The sequence below is a fragment of the Pristiophorus japonicus genome, chromosome 1 (assembly GCF_044704955.1).
Source record: "Pristiophorus japonicus isolate sPriJap1 chromosome 1, sPriJap1.hap1, whole genome shotgun sequence".
Lineage (NCBI taxonomy): Eukaryota > Metazoa > Chordata > Chondrichthyes > Pristiophoridae > Pristiophorus > Pristiophorus japonicus.
In genome coordinates, this window is record NC_091977.1 from 154,006,682 (window position 1) to 154,023,332 (window position 16,651).

At 43.4% G+C, this 16,651-nt stretch overlaps 1 protein-coding gene across 3 annotated transcripts in view; it reads right to left on the minus strand.

Moving 5' to 3' along the window:
* Positions 1 to 16,651, minus strand: part of fer (fer (fps/fes related) tyrosine kinase) — a 450,038-nt gene that overhangs the window by 124,097 nt on the left and 309,290 nt on the right. For all 3 annotated transcript variants that reach the window (XM_070884132.1, XM_070884127.1, XM_070884121.1), the window contains 2 exons: positions 13,188 to 13,303; positions 6,357 to 6,451 (listed from right to left, as the gene is read on the minus strand). In XM_070884132.1, the coding sequence (XP_070740233.1) occupies positions 6,357 to 6,451; positions 13,188 to 13,303 (211 nt within the window). The remainder of the gene's footprint in view (positions 1 to 6,356; positions 6,452 to 13,187; positions 13,304 to 16,651) is intronic.

The window sequence follows — 16,651 nt, forward strand, 5'->3', positions numbered from 1 at the left end:
ATGTGATAATGGGTAGATAATCTGTTTCAGTAACATTGATTGAGGGATACATATTGGCCAGGACACCGCAGATAACTCCCCAGCTCTTCTTCGAAATAGTGCCATGGGATCTCTTACGTCCACCTGAGAGATCAGATGGGGCTTTGGTTTAATGTCTCATCCAAAAGACGGCACCTCCGACAGTGTAGAACTCCTTCAATACTGCACTGGAGTGTCAGCATAGATTTTTGTGCTCAGGTCTCAAGTGGGACTTGAAACCGCATCCTTTTGACTCAGAGGTGAGGATGCTACCAATTGTGCCACGGATGACACTAGGAAGTTCATTGTATGGTACTGTATTGACCGATTTCATCTGAGCAGTAATTGGCCACTATCCACTATCCATGTTTGTGCATGGATGCCAGGTGAGGATTTGTTCCAGTGATGCCAACAATCATTCAATAGACAGTTGATGAAATGTGGCCACTTAGGTGAGATACCAGAGGGCCGTTGACATCCATAGGATCATAATCCATCAGTGACGATCTTAATAACAGAAGGAATCGGGGAAAAAATTGGTGGAGAAAAGTCCTTAATATTGCAAAATAACTGGAAAAAATTATGATGCAAGTAGGAAAGTAGTAATTTAAATTGTGGATGTAACATCTGTAAGAAGCTTGATATCTTATTTACTCATACTTTTAATCATATATTCATAAAATAAATGCAGAAGCTGGCAGTATAACTCAGGTCTGCAAGTTCCTGTTGCCCTCAGCAAGTATAATTCAGAATGGTAGCTGCAGTATAATAATGTTCTTGTGCCAGCTGCATATTATTCATATACAGTAAGACACAATGGGCATTTAGTATCACTCACAAATAAAATAATTTTACTGGATCACTATGGGTCCTACACAAACAATGCAATTTCAAGGGTTCAAATATTATGAAAAACTTCTAATGGCATAATTGTTATTGCAGTTTTGTAAGCGACATTATGGCATTGGCAAACTATACACTGCAATTCCTCTGTAAGAAAGCAATCTCAACGATCAGTTTAATTGTGTGTCTGAGAGTTAGAGCTAAAGACTAAGACCAACATTCTGTTTTTTCATGGTTTCTCCTTGGGAACTCAATATGCCTCTTGGTACTGTAGCTGAAGTGCAACAGTCAGCCTCATAGAAAATTAGAAATACATCAATGCAGTGGCTACACCTAATGGACAAAAAGCAATAACCAACAGGCAATGAGAGGACAGTAGAAATAGCTGCACTTAGTAAAGGAATCATTTTACACAGCATTGCACTATGTTATCAACTTTAGGAAACTAAATCCATTAAATAAAGATTTCTGTGACACGAATGACAAAATGGAACAAGTCAACTTAAAAAGAAACTTTGGAAAACCATAATTTAAAATGTTATTCAACAATCTGACACTAATACCTTAGTGCCTGAAGTTAAATCACATTTTTGTTTTGCCTTTCACATCCTCAGGACATCCCAAAGCGCTTTACAGTGAATGAAGTTCTTTTTGAATTGTAGTCATTGTTGTAATGAAGGGAAACATGGCAGCTAATTTCATAGAATCACAGAAACTTATAGCACAGACTGAGGCCATTCGGCCCGTCGTGCCAGTGCTGGCTCTTCGAAAGAGCAATTATGCTCAGTCTCACACCCTGGCATTTTGTCCGTAACCCTGTAAGTTCCTCACCCTCAATTACCTGTCCAACTCTCTTAAAATTATTTATGGAATCAGCTTCCACCACCTTTTCAGTTAGCGAGTTCCAGATCCCAACAACTCAGTGAAAAAAAATTCTCCTCCTCTCCTCTCATGGGGCCCAAGTTTCCACATGATTTGCGCCTGATTTTTAGGAGCAACTGGTGGAGAACGGACTATCTTAGAAATCGCAATTCTCCACATTTTTTTTTCTGCAGTTCGAGTTAGGTAGAACAGTTCTACTTTGGAACAGAATTTTTTCTTCACGCCTGATTTGAAAGTTTCCACAGTGAAAACGTACTCCAAACTAAAGTAGAATGGAGCAAGTGAAGATTTTTGTAGAACTGAAAAAACCTGTTCTGCACATTAAAAAAATCAGGCGCAGGTTACAAATTAGGCGTCCAGAACGAGGAGGGGGGGGAGGGGGGGAAGGGAACTCATTAAATTCTACAATAAATCCTTACTTATACTTCGACAAATATTATACAAATAAATCCAACCTGAATAAACATTTATAAGCAAAGAAAAGATTAAATAAACCATCTTCCTACCTGAGTGAAAGTGCTTCAGGCACGGAGAATTCTGCAGTCAGCCTGAGGCGCCCGTTCTTCCCGCGGGCGGGGGGGGTGGGGGTGGAGGGGAGGGGAGGCGCCCGTTCTTTCCCGCGGGGGGGGGGGGAGGTGCCCATTCTTTCCCGCGGGGGGGGGGGGGAAAGAGAGGAGGCGCCCGTTCTTTCCCGCGGTGGGGGGGAGGAGGCGCCCGTTCTTCCCGCGGGGGGGGGGGGGGGGGGGGGGGGGGGAGGAGACAGTGAGAAGGCTGCAAGTGCTGATGGCAATGTGCTTTTATTAAAAAAAATTTCAAAAATTAAACAGCTGCAAAGAACTCCAAAAATAGCCACGTGCCAATGTTTTTTTCACACTGAGCATGCGCGAACGCTCCAACGCGCACGCGCAGCGTTGCCGGCAGAAAAAAGACTAATTTAAATAGTACCCGCCCCCTCCCACTTACAAAATCGGCGCGAGTGTAGGCTCCGCCCCCCTGGGTGCCGCGCCAGGCAGACAAGGAGCTGCAGAACGCTCCAGAATCGAGATTTTTTTTTAGGTGCCGTTTTAGGCGCGAAAAACGGGCGCCCAGCTCGGAGGGGCACCCGTTTTTTATCGTGTGGAAACTTGGGCCCGAGATCTTTTGCCAATGTTTTAAATCCATTAACTCAGACTATTGAACTATTCATCATAGGGAATTTGAGCACAGGTAATAACCAGATAATCTGTTTTTAGTGGTCTTTGTTGAGGAATAAATATTAACCAGGATACCAGAAGCCCCCAATATCTCATCTTTGAATAGTGCCATAGGATCTTTTGTATCTACCTGAGCAGACAGATGGGACCTTTGTTCAATGCTTCATCCGAAAGAAGGTACTGCCGACAGTGCAACATTCCCTCAGTACTGCATTGAAGTACAGCTTAGATTATGTGCTCACGTCTCTGAAGTGGGGCTTGAACCCACAACATTCTGACTCATTGTTATCATTGAGTGAAGCCTGAACAACGACACGTGTCGGTATTTATAATTAACAAAAAAAATTATATAAACAGTCTTTTTGAATTATCAGGGTAAACAAAATAATTCATTTTATCTCAAGTAAAAATTAAATATTTCATAATAGCTTAATTCTACAGCTTTTTCCCCAAAATCGAAGAAACTCAGAAATCCTGTTAAAAGCTTGCATGAGCCAGTAACACGTCAAGAGTGAGTTGAACCATATTGCACTGGACGAGGAAGGACTTTGCAGTATTGCCATCTCTTACGATTCCATCATGAAAATTGTGATTTGTGTGTGAAATGAAGCATCACTCGCGATGGAATTCCTAAATCTCGGAGGAAAAAATACGGCGATTTGCACATGCGCGGAAAAAAAAAACATGCCATTTGCGTATGCGCGAAAACATAATTAAAGTCACTGTCCATTGCCTAGCCCACGACACTCCCCCGCTCTCCCAAGTCCCTTCAGTATATTGGCCACGGCCCGCCACAAGCAGGAGAAGCACCTCAAGCTGGGGCAGATGGGTGCGTGGTCCCACAACCAGCAGTGCTTCGAGTGCGAGGAGAATGGACTGACCTACATTGACATCGCCGTCGGCAGCTTCGTCTGCACATTTTGCTTGGGCATCCTGTGAGTACCAGCAGGGGGCAGTGTGAGCGGGAAGCAGGTACAGTAGCGCTGTTTCCATGTTACTCAATGTCCCGAATGGTGGGCACCACAGTTGTCCCTTGATCATTTGGGTTAACATGAATTAGATAACAGTGCTCAATAATTGGAAACACGCAGTCATTCGGTCAGCAGCTGATTCAGAATTACAGGTTAAGGTTTCGAGTGAGACCCTTGTTCTGACTCCTGTCAGCATTCAGTAACTGGCCGGCCCTCAGATTTATTGGCTTTAATCGTTGGCCGAGGTCAGCATTTCTGTCATTGTCACCATAGAAGCTCACAGCACAAAAGAAGTCCATTCAGCCCAACATGCATGTGTCAGTTCCTTGCCAGAGCAATTCAAAAACAAATCCCCCTGCTCCACACACTCTCTGCCCTGTATCATTTGCTTCAAATATTTATACAGTTATTCTTTAAAAGATGCAATGTTCCCTGCCTCAAACTCCCTGTGGCAAAGCTTTTAATGTTCCAATAGCCCTCTGTGCAAATAAATATATCTTAAATATGAAGGCTTGGAAAAATAGGACTATTTTTGGCAGAACTAAGAAAATGTAATTTAATTTGAGAGACACGTTTTGAAATAATGAAAAGATGGGTCAGAGTAGGTAGAAAGAGGTGGGTTTCCAGTGATGTTAGGGGTGGTGGTTCTGGAGCAAGGGGACACAAGGCTTGTGAGGCTGTAGAATGCAACATTTAAGGATTTCAATAGAAGTCCTATCTTAGGGAACGCAGCGAGCTGCCGATGAGGGAGCCCATTCGGCCAGGGACGGCGTGCTTCGGGCCCCTCCCACACAGCCTGCAGCGCATACTCTCAGATTCGGCCTGCCAGGAGCTACTGCACATGCGCGCAGACTCTAGCGCCGGGACCTGGCTCCGCCCTCAATCCATTGGGCCACGCTGCGCCACGACTGAAGAGAGGCTGGGGAGTGGCCAGAATACCAATGTCTTTTTTCGGCACGCTTGGAGGCGGACAAAAATGCTGCACCTCGGGTGAGGGCACCAGAAAAACGGGTTAGGGAAACTCTAGCCCCATGTTTCTATAAGGTTAGTCAATCACGATCTGCCTTTTAGAAATTCATGCTGACTGGCCCAATTCACGTATATTTCTCTAAATGCTCAGTAATTCCATCCCTCATGATAAAACTCCAGTAGTTTACCAATGACTGAAGTTAAATTGATTGGGCTATAATTTCCTGGCCGACTCGGTCTCCTTTTTTGAAGATGGGTGTAATATTTGTGATAAAACTAAATCTTGGACCGAGGTCAGTCAGCAATTGAAATCTGATGATAGGTGAACACGCAAACCAATCATAGCCTATCTGTTCTCTTTGCAGATGCGGTCTGACCTACTGTGTAATTCCAATATTTTCTGTTTTTATTTCAGATTTACAGCATTTGCAGTTTTTCCTTTTTATTTTAGTGTCACATTTTCCAACGTCCAGTCCTCTGGCACAGTTTTTCTTTGCACAGAATACCGGAAAATTATAGTCAGAGCCTCCACGATTTCTTCTCTGTCTTCCCGCAGCATTCTTGGATGTAATCGGTCGAGTCCTGAAAATTTGTTTACCTTAAGTTTGACTAACTTCTTTTACTAACATTTTCTTTGAATAACTTCCACTAACTGTTCTAAAAACACTGGTGATTGTTCTACAATTTTAGTATCTATCTCCATTGTGAAAACTGAGGCAAAGTGTTTATTTCTGCCATTCCCTGAATCTGAACTACAAGCTTGCCTTTTTCATCTTAGCAGCCCGCCCCCAAATTTGACAATTCTCTTACGATTAATGGGTCTATAGAAAAGCTTTTCGTTGCCCTCTACGTTTTATGCTAAATTTCTCTTACTGCCCTGAGCATTTCTAGTCTGAGTTTCTGTAACTCTAGTTTCAAATTTGATTTAATTTCCCCGTTCATCCACAGAAGTGCATTTTGAACATTATTGCACTATACAGTACAATGCATAAAATGTAACCAAAATACAGTGAAATGATCGAATAACCTTATAGGTTGATTCCTCTTAGAAACCTTGAACATCAATGGCGTTGAGAAAAATATTGCGAAAATAACTAAACAATGCAGTATTCCATCTATATGCCAATGTAAACAATGATAGAAAATATACATATTCGAATAGTTAAAATTTGACTTATCAAAAAGATATGTAAATTCAATTTTTTGTCAGTTACATTTTGAGCAGGCTTCAATTGATTTCACTATACTCTCACAGTATATATATTCTGCACAGCTACCTAAAATGTAATAGGAGTCTTAATAGAAGGCACTGCGTACATTTTAATGAATGGAAGCACTGCTTTTTAAAAAAAATGTTTAGTTAAATGTAAATCTGTTTTCTTATGTTTGGAGAATGGGAGGCATTTTAAATAAATTGCTGTACGAACGTTTTAGAGCTAAATATGTATCAACAATGAAAGTGATGCACGTAAGCAGTTACCTGGGATAAGCTCCATAACGATGTAAATGGGCTGCCTCTGGGTACAGACACCAATCAGTTTGACAATGTTTGGATGATCATACTGCTTGAGTATCCTGTTTAAAAGTGAAGATATTTATTCGTGGCAAGCATGTTAAAGAAGATTTACACGTTTCATAGTGCTTCATTGCAAACTTGACAAACTCATAACAGAATTTCTAACCAACAGTGAAGAAAATATTTAAACGCAAAAAAAAGTTTAAAGAAAAAAAAAGAGAAAAATAATTTTGAAAACAATCTGGCATGTTAGTAATAAAAAGCACCAGTTTCACACTTCTGTGGTTAAGGTGGTGGGTCTCAAGGCTAACTTAGATAATCTATATGTGACTTCTTTTGTAGTTCTCAAAGGGGTTCTCATATGCATCATTTGAAAGAGGTGGATATAGAAATAGTGGATGCATTGGTTCTCATTTTCCGAAATTCTATAGATTCTAGAATGGTTTCTGCAGATTGGAAGGTAGCAAAGTAATGCCACTATTTAAGAAAGGAGGGAGAGAGAAAACGGGGAACGAGACCAGTTCGCCTGACATCAGTAGTGCCATTTAGGACCGAAATGAGGAGAAATTTCTTCACTCAGAGTTGTGGGCATGTGGAATTCTCTACCACAGAAAGTTGTTGGGGCCAGTTCGTTAGATATATTCAAAAGGGAGGTAGATGTGGCCCTCACGGCTAAAGGGATCAAGGGGTATGGAGAGAAAGCAGGAATGGGGTACTGAAATGCATGATCAGCCATGATTATATTGAATGGTGGTGCAGGTTCGAAGGGCCGAATGGCCTACTCCGCACCTATTTTCTATGTTTCTCGTAGGGAAAATGCTTGAATCTATTATTAAGGATGTGGGAACAGGGCACTTAGAAAAGAATAATAAGATTGTGCAGAGTCAACAGGGATTTATGAAAGGGAAATTATGTTTGACAAAATTAGCAGAATAGATAAGGGGGAACCAGTAGATGTGGTGTATTTGGATTTTCAGAAGGCATTCGATAAGATGCCACACAAGAGGTTATTAAACAAAATTAGGGCCCAGGGGATTGTGATTGAGGATTGAGGATTGGTTAACAGACAGAAAACAGAGTTGCAATAAACGGGTCATTTTCGGGTTGGCAGGTTGTAACTAGTGGGGTACCGTAAGGATCAGTGCTTGGGTCTCAGCTATTCACAATATATATCAATGATTTGGATGAGGGGAACCAAATGCAATATATCCAAGTTTGCTGATGATACAAAGCTAGGTGGGAATGTAAGTTATGAAGAGGATGTAAAGAGGCTTCAAGGGGATATAGACAGGCTGTGAGTGAGCAAGAACATGGCAAATGGAATATAATGTGGACAAATATGAAGTTATCCACTTTAGTAGGAAAAATAGAAAAGCAGAGTATTTTTTTTTTTAAATGGTGAGAGATTGGGAAATGTTGGTGTTCAGAGGGATCTGGGTGTCCTTGTACACGAATCACTGAAAGCTAACATACAGGTACAACAAGCAATTAAGAAAGCAAATGATATGTTGGCTTTATTACAAGAGGATTTGAGTACAAGAGTAAAGATGTCTTACTGCAATTATATAGGGCCCTGGTGAAACCAGACCTGGAGTAGTGTGTTCAGTTTTGGTCTCCTTGCCGAAGGAAGGTTATATTTGCCATAGAGAGAGTGCAACAAAGGTTCAGCAGACTGATTCCTGGGAGGGGGGGGATTGTCCTATGAGGAGATATTGAGTAGACTAGGCCTATATTCTTTAGAAGAATGAGAGGTGATCGCATTGAAACATACAAAATTCTTACAGGGCTTGACAGGGTAGATGCAGGGGGGATGTTTCCCCTGGCTGGGGAGTCTAGAACCAAGGGTCACAGTCTCAGAATAAGGGGTCAGCCATTTAGGACTGAGATGAGGAGAAATTTCTTCACTCAGAGGGTTGTGAATCTTTGGAATCTATCCCAGAGGGTTGCGAATACTCAGTCATTGAGTATATTCAAGGCTGAGATAAATACATCGTCAACACCTTCACTGAGGCGTACGAGAGCATGGGCCTTATGCCAAATATCCGTAAGACAAAGGGCCTCCACCAACCTGGCCCCCCACCCCCACACAGCACTGCCCCAATTATCAAAATCCACAACGGGGCCTTGGACAACGTGGATCATTTTCCACATCTCGGGAGCCTACTGTCACAGCAAGGACAGACATTGACAACGAGGTCCAACATCGCCTACAGTGTGCCTGTGCAGCCTTCGGTTGCCTGAGGAAGAGAGCAATTGAAGACCAGGATCTCAAATCCGGCACCAAGTTTATGGTCTACAGAACAGTAGTGACACCCGCCCTCCTATATGGCTCAGAGATGTGGATATATACAGCAGACATCTCAAAGCGCTGGAGACGTACCACCAGCGCTGCCTCTGCAAGATCCTGCAAATCCACTGGGAGGATAGATGCGCCAACTGTGTTCTCGCTCAGGCCAACATCCCCAGCATTGAACCATTGACCACTCTCGATCAGCTCTGTTGGGCGGGCCACATCATCCACATGCCCGACAAGAGACTCCCAAAGCAAGTGCTCTACGCAGAGCTTCGACACAGAAAGTGAGCCCCACGTGGGCAGAGGAATCGCTTCAAGGACACCCTCAAAGCCCCCTTGATAAAGTGTAACATCCCCACCGACTCCTCGGAATCCCTGGTCCATGACCGCCCAAAGTGGAGGAAGAGCATCTGGGAGGGCGCTGAGCAGCTCGATTCCCATCGCCGAGAACAAACAAAAACCAAGCGTAGACAGCGAAAGGAGCGTGCGGCAACCCAGGCTCCCCGCCCACCCTTTCCTTCAACCACTGTTTGCCCCACCTGTGACAGAGACTGTAGGTCTTGCATTGGACGACTCAGTCACCTGAGAACTCACTTTTAGAGTGGAAGCAAGTCATTCTCGACTCCGAGGGACTGCCTATGATGATGATGATATTCAAGGCTGAGATAAATAGATTTCTGGACTCTAGGGGAATCTAAGAATATGGGGATCGACAAGAAAGTGGAGTTGAGATCGAAAATCAGCCAAAATCCTATTGAACGGCAGGACAGGCTCAATGGGTCGTGTGGCCTACTCCCAATTCTTATGTTCAGTGACAGGGCTGACCAAAGTAAAAGGTCGTAAATTGCAGCCTCTCCTGGTGCGTACGATGTGTGCACGGCCTGAAGAGGTCCCACCAAGTCCGGGTTTAGGCGCACGTAGTGCATGCGCCTAAACCTGGCACTTGTGATCTGTCAAAATTTCTTTTGACAAATCGCACGCATCCCCGGGAGAAGGGCCTTCGTGTGCAGAGATTTGGGCAATTTGCCCAACTCCTGCCAGCGAATGCCTTTAAAACTCTTACACCTAGTAAAAGCAGGCATAAAGCCCGCTGTTAACAACGTAAGAGTTTAAAAATATAGAAAAATAGAATTTTATCACAAATTTTTATATTAAAAATCCTGTCCATTTAGGTAAGTTTATTTTTAACCCTATTAAAAGATACGTGAAAAAAATTCCCCAAAAAATCTAAAACATTTAATTTAATTTTAAATATGTGAGGTGTTTTTAAAATGTATGTGTTGTGTTTGTGTTTTGGGGGCATTCTCATTGATACTACTGGGAGCTCAGTACAAACGGAACTCACCATTACTATCAATGAGAATACCCCATTTTCATTGGTGGTCCAGGCCCACGTGATCCCAGGATGCCCGTATGCTCCTGGGACGCGTGGGGCTTTGCGTGGGCTGCTCATCTAGGACGCAGAGTCGAAGTGTTCGTTCCTCTGGGATCACCAGGTACTGTCACTGAGTTCTTTTTTGGTCAGAGACATCCACCCGCGAGAAGCCTCTGCTTGCAATTTCCAGACCATTGTGTTACTTAGCCACCGACCAGAGACAGTGTGAAGTGATTTATTGCTCTCTTCATTACAAGGAAGGACTGTAGTTAATTTGAAGGTGAGATTTTCTATAACTATGTCTTAACTTACTGACTGTAAAATATAGCAGCTAAGTAATTTACATCTGGCCACATCACACTTAAGTACTAATCACTCTGCCTTTCTGCTTTGCTGGAGAAGTGCACGAGGACGTGCGAGGATGATTATGGTATCCAGTCCATCTAGCAAGCGGGTCTCTCATCCACCCAAGGTCTCATCTTGATATTGGTAAAAGAACATTTCTGACTTTAATGCAAGATGGAATCCCATTATGGGAGAGGCCAGTTATGCTTAACCCGAGAGAGTATTTAGGGCAGATCTGAAATTTGTAATATCATAATGCTCTTGGTCCACTGCAGCAAGAACGATGATGACCAACAGATATATTATCTAGTTGTAAGTGTGAACCAAAAACCAACATCACATTGATGTTGACCTATAAACACAGGAGCAATCTCCTATTAGAAGCCCTGCTGGTAGTATATCTCTGTTACAGACTAGGGCTCAAGAGGGCTCAATTTTCCCCAATTTTCTGTGCCGTTTTTTTGGTGTGCAGAGTATGTTTTTGGAGTAAATTAAAATCTCTAAATTTCCCCAAAGTTTCTGCGCCAGTGTAATTCACTTAGGTATGATTTTTTTAGGCTCCAATTTTTTAAAAATCTCATTGGGGGCAAAACCTGCCACCTGCGCCAATTTTGGCCACTTAAGGAAGTTTGGTCAACTATGTTTTTTTTTTAAATGGCGTATGTGTCCGCTCTGAAAAACCTTTTGAGTAGTGAACAAAATCAGCGCAAGTAAGAGAATCAGCACAGAAGATCCAGTTCTACGGCCGGGACAGCAGCGGCTGGGGGCATTCGGCCCGGGCTAGGAGCGATTCCGGGGGAGGGGAGACCTTTCGGCCCAGGCTAAGAGCGATTCCGGGGGAGGGGAGACTTTTCGGCCCAGGCTAGGAGCGATTCCGGAAGTGGGGAGGCCTTTCGGCCCGGGCTAGGAGCGATTCCGGGGGAGGGGTGACCTTTTGACCTGGACGAGGAGTGGCACCGGCTGCGGGGAGGATGGGGATATTTCAGAGATTTGATGCGTCTTTTTTATACTATTGCTTGCAGCAGCTCCATTTAACTTACTTCAGGAGTCATCGGACACATTTTAGCCACCTTTCATACACAGTACGATGTAAATTAAACCAGGAGATTGGAGAGAAATGCGTCTGAGCTTTGACACTGTCTTGTTACACCTCTGTTATTTGTACTTGAAACAGTCACGCTCATCACCTTAGCTTGGACAGGTTGAGTCACTCTCTTGTAGCAGCACCAGCCTATTTCGGTCAGGGGGAGGAGCAGCACCGGCGGGGGGATCTTTCGTCCCGGACCAGGAGCGGCACCCAGTATCGGCTTGGGGGGGGGGGCCTTTAAATTCTTAATAGTTTACAGGATAGACTTTTGGCACAAAGACTAATATTTTCATGTTGGTGAGCTGCTGTCTTAAATAGCTGCAATGTGCAAGGTGCTTGTGCAGGTTGCTGTGAGCTGACCAGAATGTCTTGTGTATTTGTGTGGTGGGGTCAGGTTGGTGGAGGACCTTTGTCTTATGGATGTTTAGTGCAAGGCCCATGCCCCCCGGTCATCAAAATCCACGGCGAGGCCTTGGACGAGATGGACCATTTTCCATACCTCGAGAGCCTAATATGAGCAAGGGCAGATATCGATGACGAAATCCAACATCGCCTCCAGTGCGCCAGCGCAGCCTTCGGTCGCCTGAGGAAGAGAGTGTTTGAAGACCAGGACCTCAAATTTGGCACCAAGCTTATGGTCTACAAGGCAGTAGTGATACCCGCCCTCCTATATGGCTAAGATGTGGGCTATATACAGCAGACATCTCAAAGCGCTGGAGACGTACCACCAGCGCTGCCTCCGCAAGATCCTGCAAATGCACTGGGAAGATAGATGCACCAACTGTGTTCTCGCTCAGGCCAACATCCCCAGCATCGAAGTACTGACCATGCTCGATGAGCTCCGTTAGGCAGGCCACATCGTCCGCATGCCCGACACGAGACTCCCAAAGCAAGCGTTCTACTCGGAAAAAGAAACGTTTCAAGGACACCCTCAGAGCCTCCTTGATAAAGTGCAACATCCCCACCGGCACATGGGAATCCCTGGCCCAAGACCACCCAAAGTGGAGGAAAAGCATCCGGGAGGGCGTTGAGCACCTAGTGTCTCATCACCGAGAGCATGTAGAAATCAAGCGCAGACAGCGGAAGGAGCGTGCGGCAAACCAGGCTCCCTACCCACCCTTTCCTTCAACCACTGTCTGCCCCCCTGTGACAGAGACTGTAATTCCCGCATTCGACTGTACAGCCACCTGAGAACTCACTAGTGGAAGCAAGTCTTCCTCGATTTCAAGGGACTGCCTATGATGCCTATGTTTCACTTTCCAGCCTCAGCCCTCAGTGTATCCCTCATTACCCTGGCAACCCTATCTTAGGCTCTACCCACAGAGCTGAAGGACAATCTGCGGCGAGCCACATTCACAAGTTAAAATGGGGAAACTTGCACCTTTTTTTTGGTGTAGTTGGGCACAAAAAAAATCGGCCGTAACTCTTCAACAATGCCAAAAATCTGCAATGTGGAAAATTGAGGCCCAATGACTTGGACGTGAAACATGACGCAAAAGGAAGCAAGAATAATCTTTTTTTCCTTCCCTGCACAATCTGAAGCTTTTGAAGAAATTTCCATGATCTTGCTTCAACATAATTTTTAATTATAGGTTCATTCAGACTCAAGTTTGTCAGCATAAATGAAATGAGAAAATCACTGATAAATGTAAATACAATTCTATTTTCTGTACACTTTCAGTATATAAAACCTACCTTGCTTCTGATAAGAACTTAATTTTCAGCTCCTGTGGCAAATCTTCTTTGCATGTTTTTACAGCTACTGGAGTTTTATCTTTTAACGTTCCCTTGAAAACTTCTCCAAAATTCCCCTGAAAAGTAGAACATCTAATTTAATCATAAACAGATATCTATTAGATTAAATCACCATGGTACAGGTAATGCAAACAGAGGGATACATGTTCCGACTGTATGAATAGATACTAAATTCCTCTGTGTGTTTTAATATCTACGTTTAAATCACGCAGAGGAATTCTGTACAAGCATGCTCAGTATTCATATCCAAGTTTCCAACAGTTGGGAAATATACATCCCTCAGAGTTCAAGAACAGAAAGATTCTTGTTGCTGAAATATATTTTTGATTATATTAACTTTTGAGTAGTGGTACATTGTAAATTAAAGTCTTATTCAATAAAGTTACGTTATTAATCTAACAGAGAAGTTAAAATGTACCATTACCACCAAGTTATTTTTGATAATCTGAAAATTAGTGAGAATTTCCTGGGTCTGCACCCAGGTGCAATGAATATTGTGTTAGAGCACATGCCTATAAGGAAAACTGTTTTCCTTCGAAACTAATGGGTTCCTTTACAGGGGTGAACTCTTAAACTACCCATTTTTCTGATATTTGCTGCGCCTAGGTAGGGAAAAAAAAGGCAGATGAATAAATATTCTGAGCAACCCGAACCTCAGGAAATGCTTTTCACAGGAAATAAGGATGTTGAGAACTTTTATCCACTAATAAAAAACCTTTTATGAAGCTAACTATTAATTCTATGAGCCAGACATTCAACATACTGCAGAAATTATAGACATTAACAAAAAGGCCAAGGTGAATCGAAAAGAAATCCTCCACAAACTAGAAAAAAAATTGCAAGTCGGGAATGAAAAAATGACTTTTTAAGTCAATCGAATCTAGTCCTTCCCCCTTGTCGCCTCCCAAATCCATGCCAACCTTTCCCGCAACTCTATGTTTGAATCGCTCCACCCTGCCACAGTACCAAACCGACCCTCATCAAAGTCACAAATGATATAATTTGTGACTGTGACAAAGGCAAACTATGCCTCCTCATCTTTCTTGACTTGTCTGCAGCCTTTGACACGGTTAACCAATGGCATCCTTCTCCAACGGCTCTCCATTGTCATCCAGCTGGGTGGGACTGCACTCGCCTGGTTCTACTTTTATCTATCTAATCGTGGCCAGAGAATCACCCACAATGGCTTCTCTTTCTGCTCCCGCATCGTTACCTCTGGTGTCCCCCAAGGATCTAACCTTGGCCCCCTCCTGTTTCTCATCGACATGTTGGCCCTTGGCGACATCATCCAAAAACACACTGTCAGTTTCCACATGTACGCTGATGACACCCAGCTCGACCTCACTGCCACTTCTCTCGACTCCTTCACAGTCTCTAAATTGTCAGACTGCTTGTCCGGCATCCAGTTCTGGATGAGCAGAAATTTTCTTCAATTGAATATTGGGAAGGCCGAAACCATTATTTTCAGTCCCTGCCACAAACTCCATTCACTAGCTACTGATTCCATCCCTTCCCCCAACATCTGTCTGAGGCTGAACCACACTGATCGCAACCTTGGTGTCATATTTGACCCCGAAATGAGCTTTCGACCACATATCCGCAGCATAACTAAGACCACTGATTTCCACCTCCGTAACATTGCCCGGCTCCACCCTTGCCTCAGCTCATCCGCTGCTGAAACCCTCATCCATGCCTTTGTTACCTCTAGACATGACTGTTCCAACGCACTCCTGGTTGGCCTCCCACATTCTACCCACGTAAACTTGAGAGGGATCCAAAACTCAGGTGCCTGTGTCCTAACTTGCACCAAGTCCCGCTCATCCATCATCCCTGTGCTCGCTGATCTACATTGGCTCCTGGTTAAGTAATGCCTCAATTTCATAAATTCTCATCCTTGTTTTCAAATCCCTCTGCGCTCCTGTAATTCTGCCCTCTTGAGCATCCCTGATTTTAATCGCTCAACCATTGGTGGCCGTGCCTTCTGTTGCCTAGGCCTTAAGCTCTGGAATTTTCAGCCTAAACCTTTCTACCTCTCTTTCCTCCTTTAAGACGCTCCTTAAAACCTACCTCTTTGACCAAGCTTTTGATCACCTGCCCTAATTCTCCTTATGTGGTTCGGTGTCAAATTCTCTGTCTCTCAATACTCGTGTGAAGTGCCTGGGACGTTTTACTATGTTAAAGGCGCTATATAAATACAAGTTGTTGTTCTGATGTACAATCTTCATTCTGGCTAAATTAATCCCATGAGAATTGAAGTCAAGTAAAACGTATTACAGGGAACAGAAGTCAGAAAAGAAACACAAGTAACAGGCTCCAAACTAATGGGACAGTACTCTAGATTGATTCCTGGGATGAGAGGATTATCCTATGAAGAGAGATTGAGTAGATTGCGCCTATATTCTCTGGAGTTAAGAAGAATGAGAAATTATCTAATTGAAACACAAGATTCTGAAGGGGATTGACCGAGTAGATGCTGAGAGGTTGCTTCCTCTGGCTGGAGAGTCTATAACTTGGGAGCATAGTCTCAGGATAAGGGGTTGGCCATTTAAGACTGAGATGAGGAGAAATTTCATCACTCAGAGGGTAGTGAATCTTTGGCATTCTCTTCCCCAAAGGCTGTGGATGTTTAATTGTATAATCAAGTCGATAGATTGTGGGCATCTTGGGGCATCCAGGGATATGGAGATTGGTCGAAGATCATCCATGATCTTATTGAATGGCGGAGCAGGTTCGAGGGGCCATATGGCCTACTCCTGTTCCGAGTTCTTATGTTTTTATGTCCTGCACCATATGATCTAGGGTGCAAATACTTGTAAAGAAGGTCGTCACTTGAACATTCATTTATAAAACAGAAGGTCCTCTGGAACGTTGAATCTGAGGAATATCTGATCAAGCACTTTCTGATGGAGAATCAGTATTGTACTTGCTGGAGTTGTTTTAAACCCGACATCTCATTGAAAGCATAAATGAAGTGAGAACAATGTTCCATCGTGCTGCCAACTGATGAACTGCATCACAATTTGGCTATTGGTATGAGCCAGAACCTGTTGCCACTGCATCAAAGCAATGAAATGCATTATAAATAATGGTCTCTGATTTTTTTTTTAATTCATTCACGGGATGTGGACAGCATATAGGCCCAATCTCTCCTCATAGGCCAGCATTTTTTGTCCATCTGTAATTGCAGGGATAGTGGATACATTGGTTATAATTTACCAAAATTCGCTGGTTTCTGGGGAGGTAATAACAGATTGGAAAACTGAAAATCTAACGCCACTATTTAAAAAAGGAGACAGACAAAAAGCAGGAAACTATAGACCAGTTAGCCTAACATCTGTGGTTGGGAAAATGTTGGAATCCATTATTAAAGAAGCAGTAGCAGGACATTTGGAAAAGCACAATTC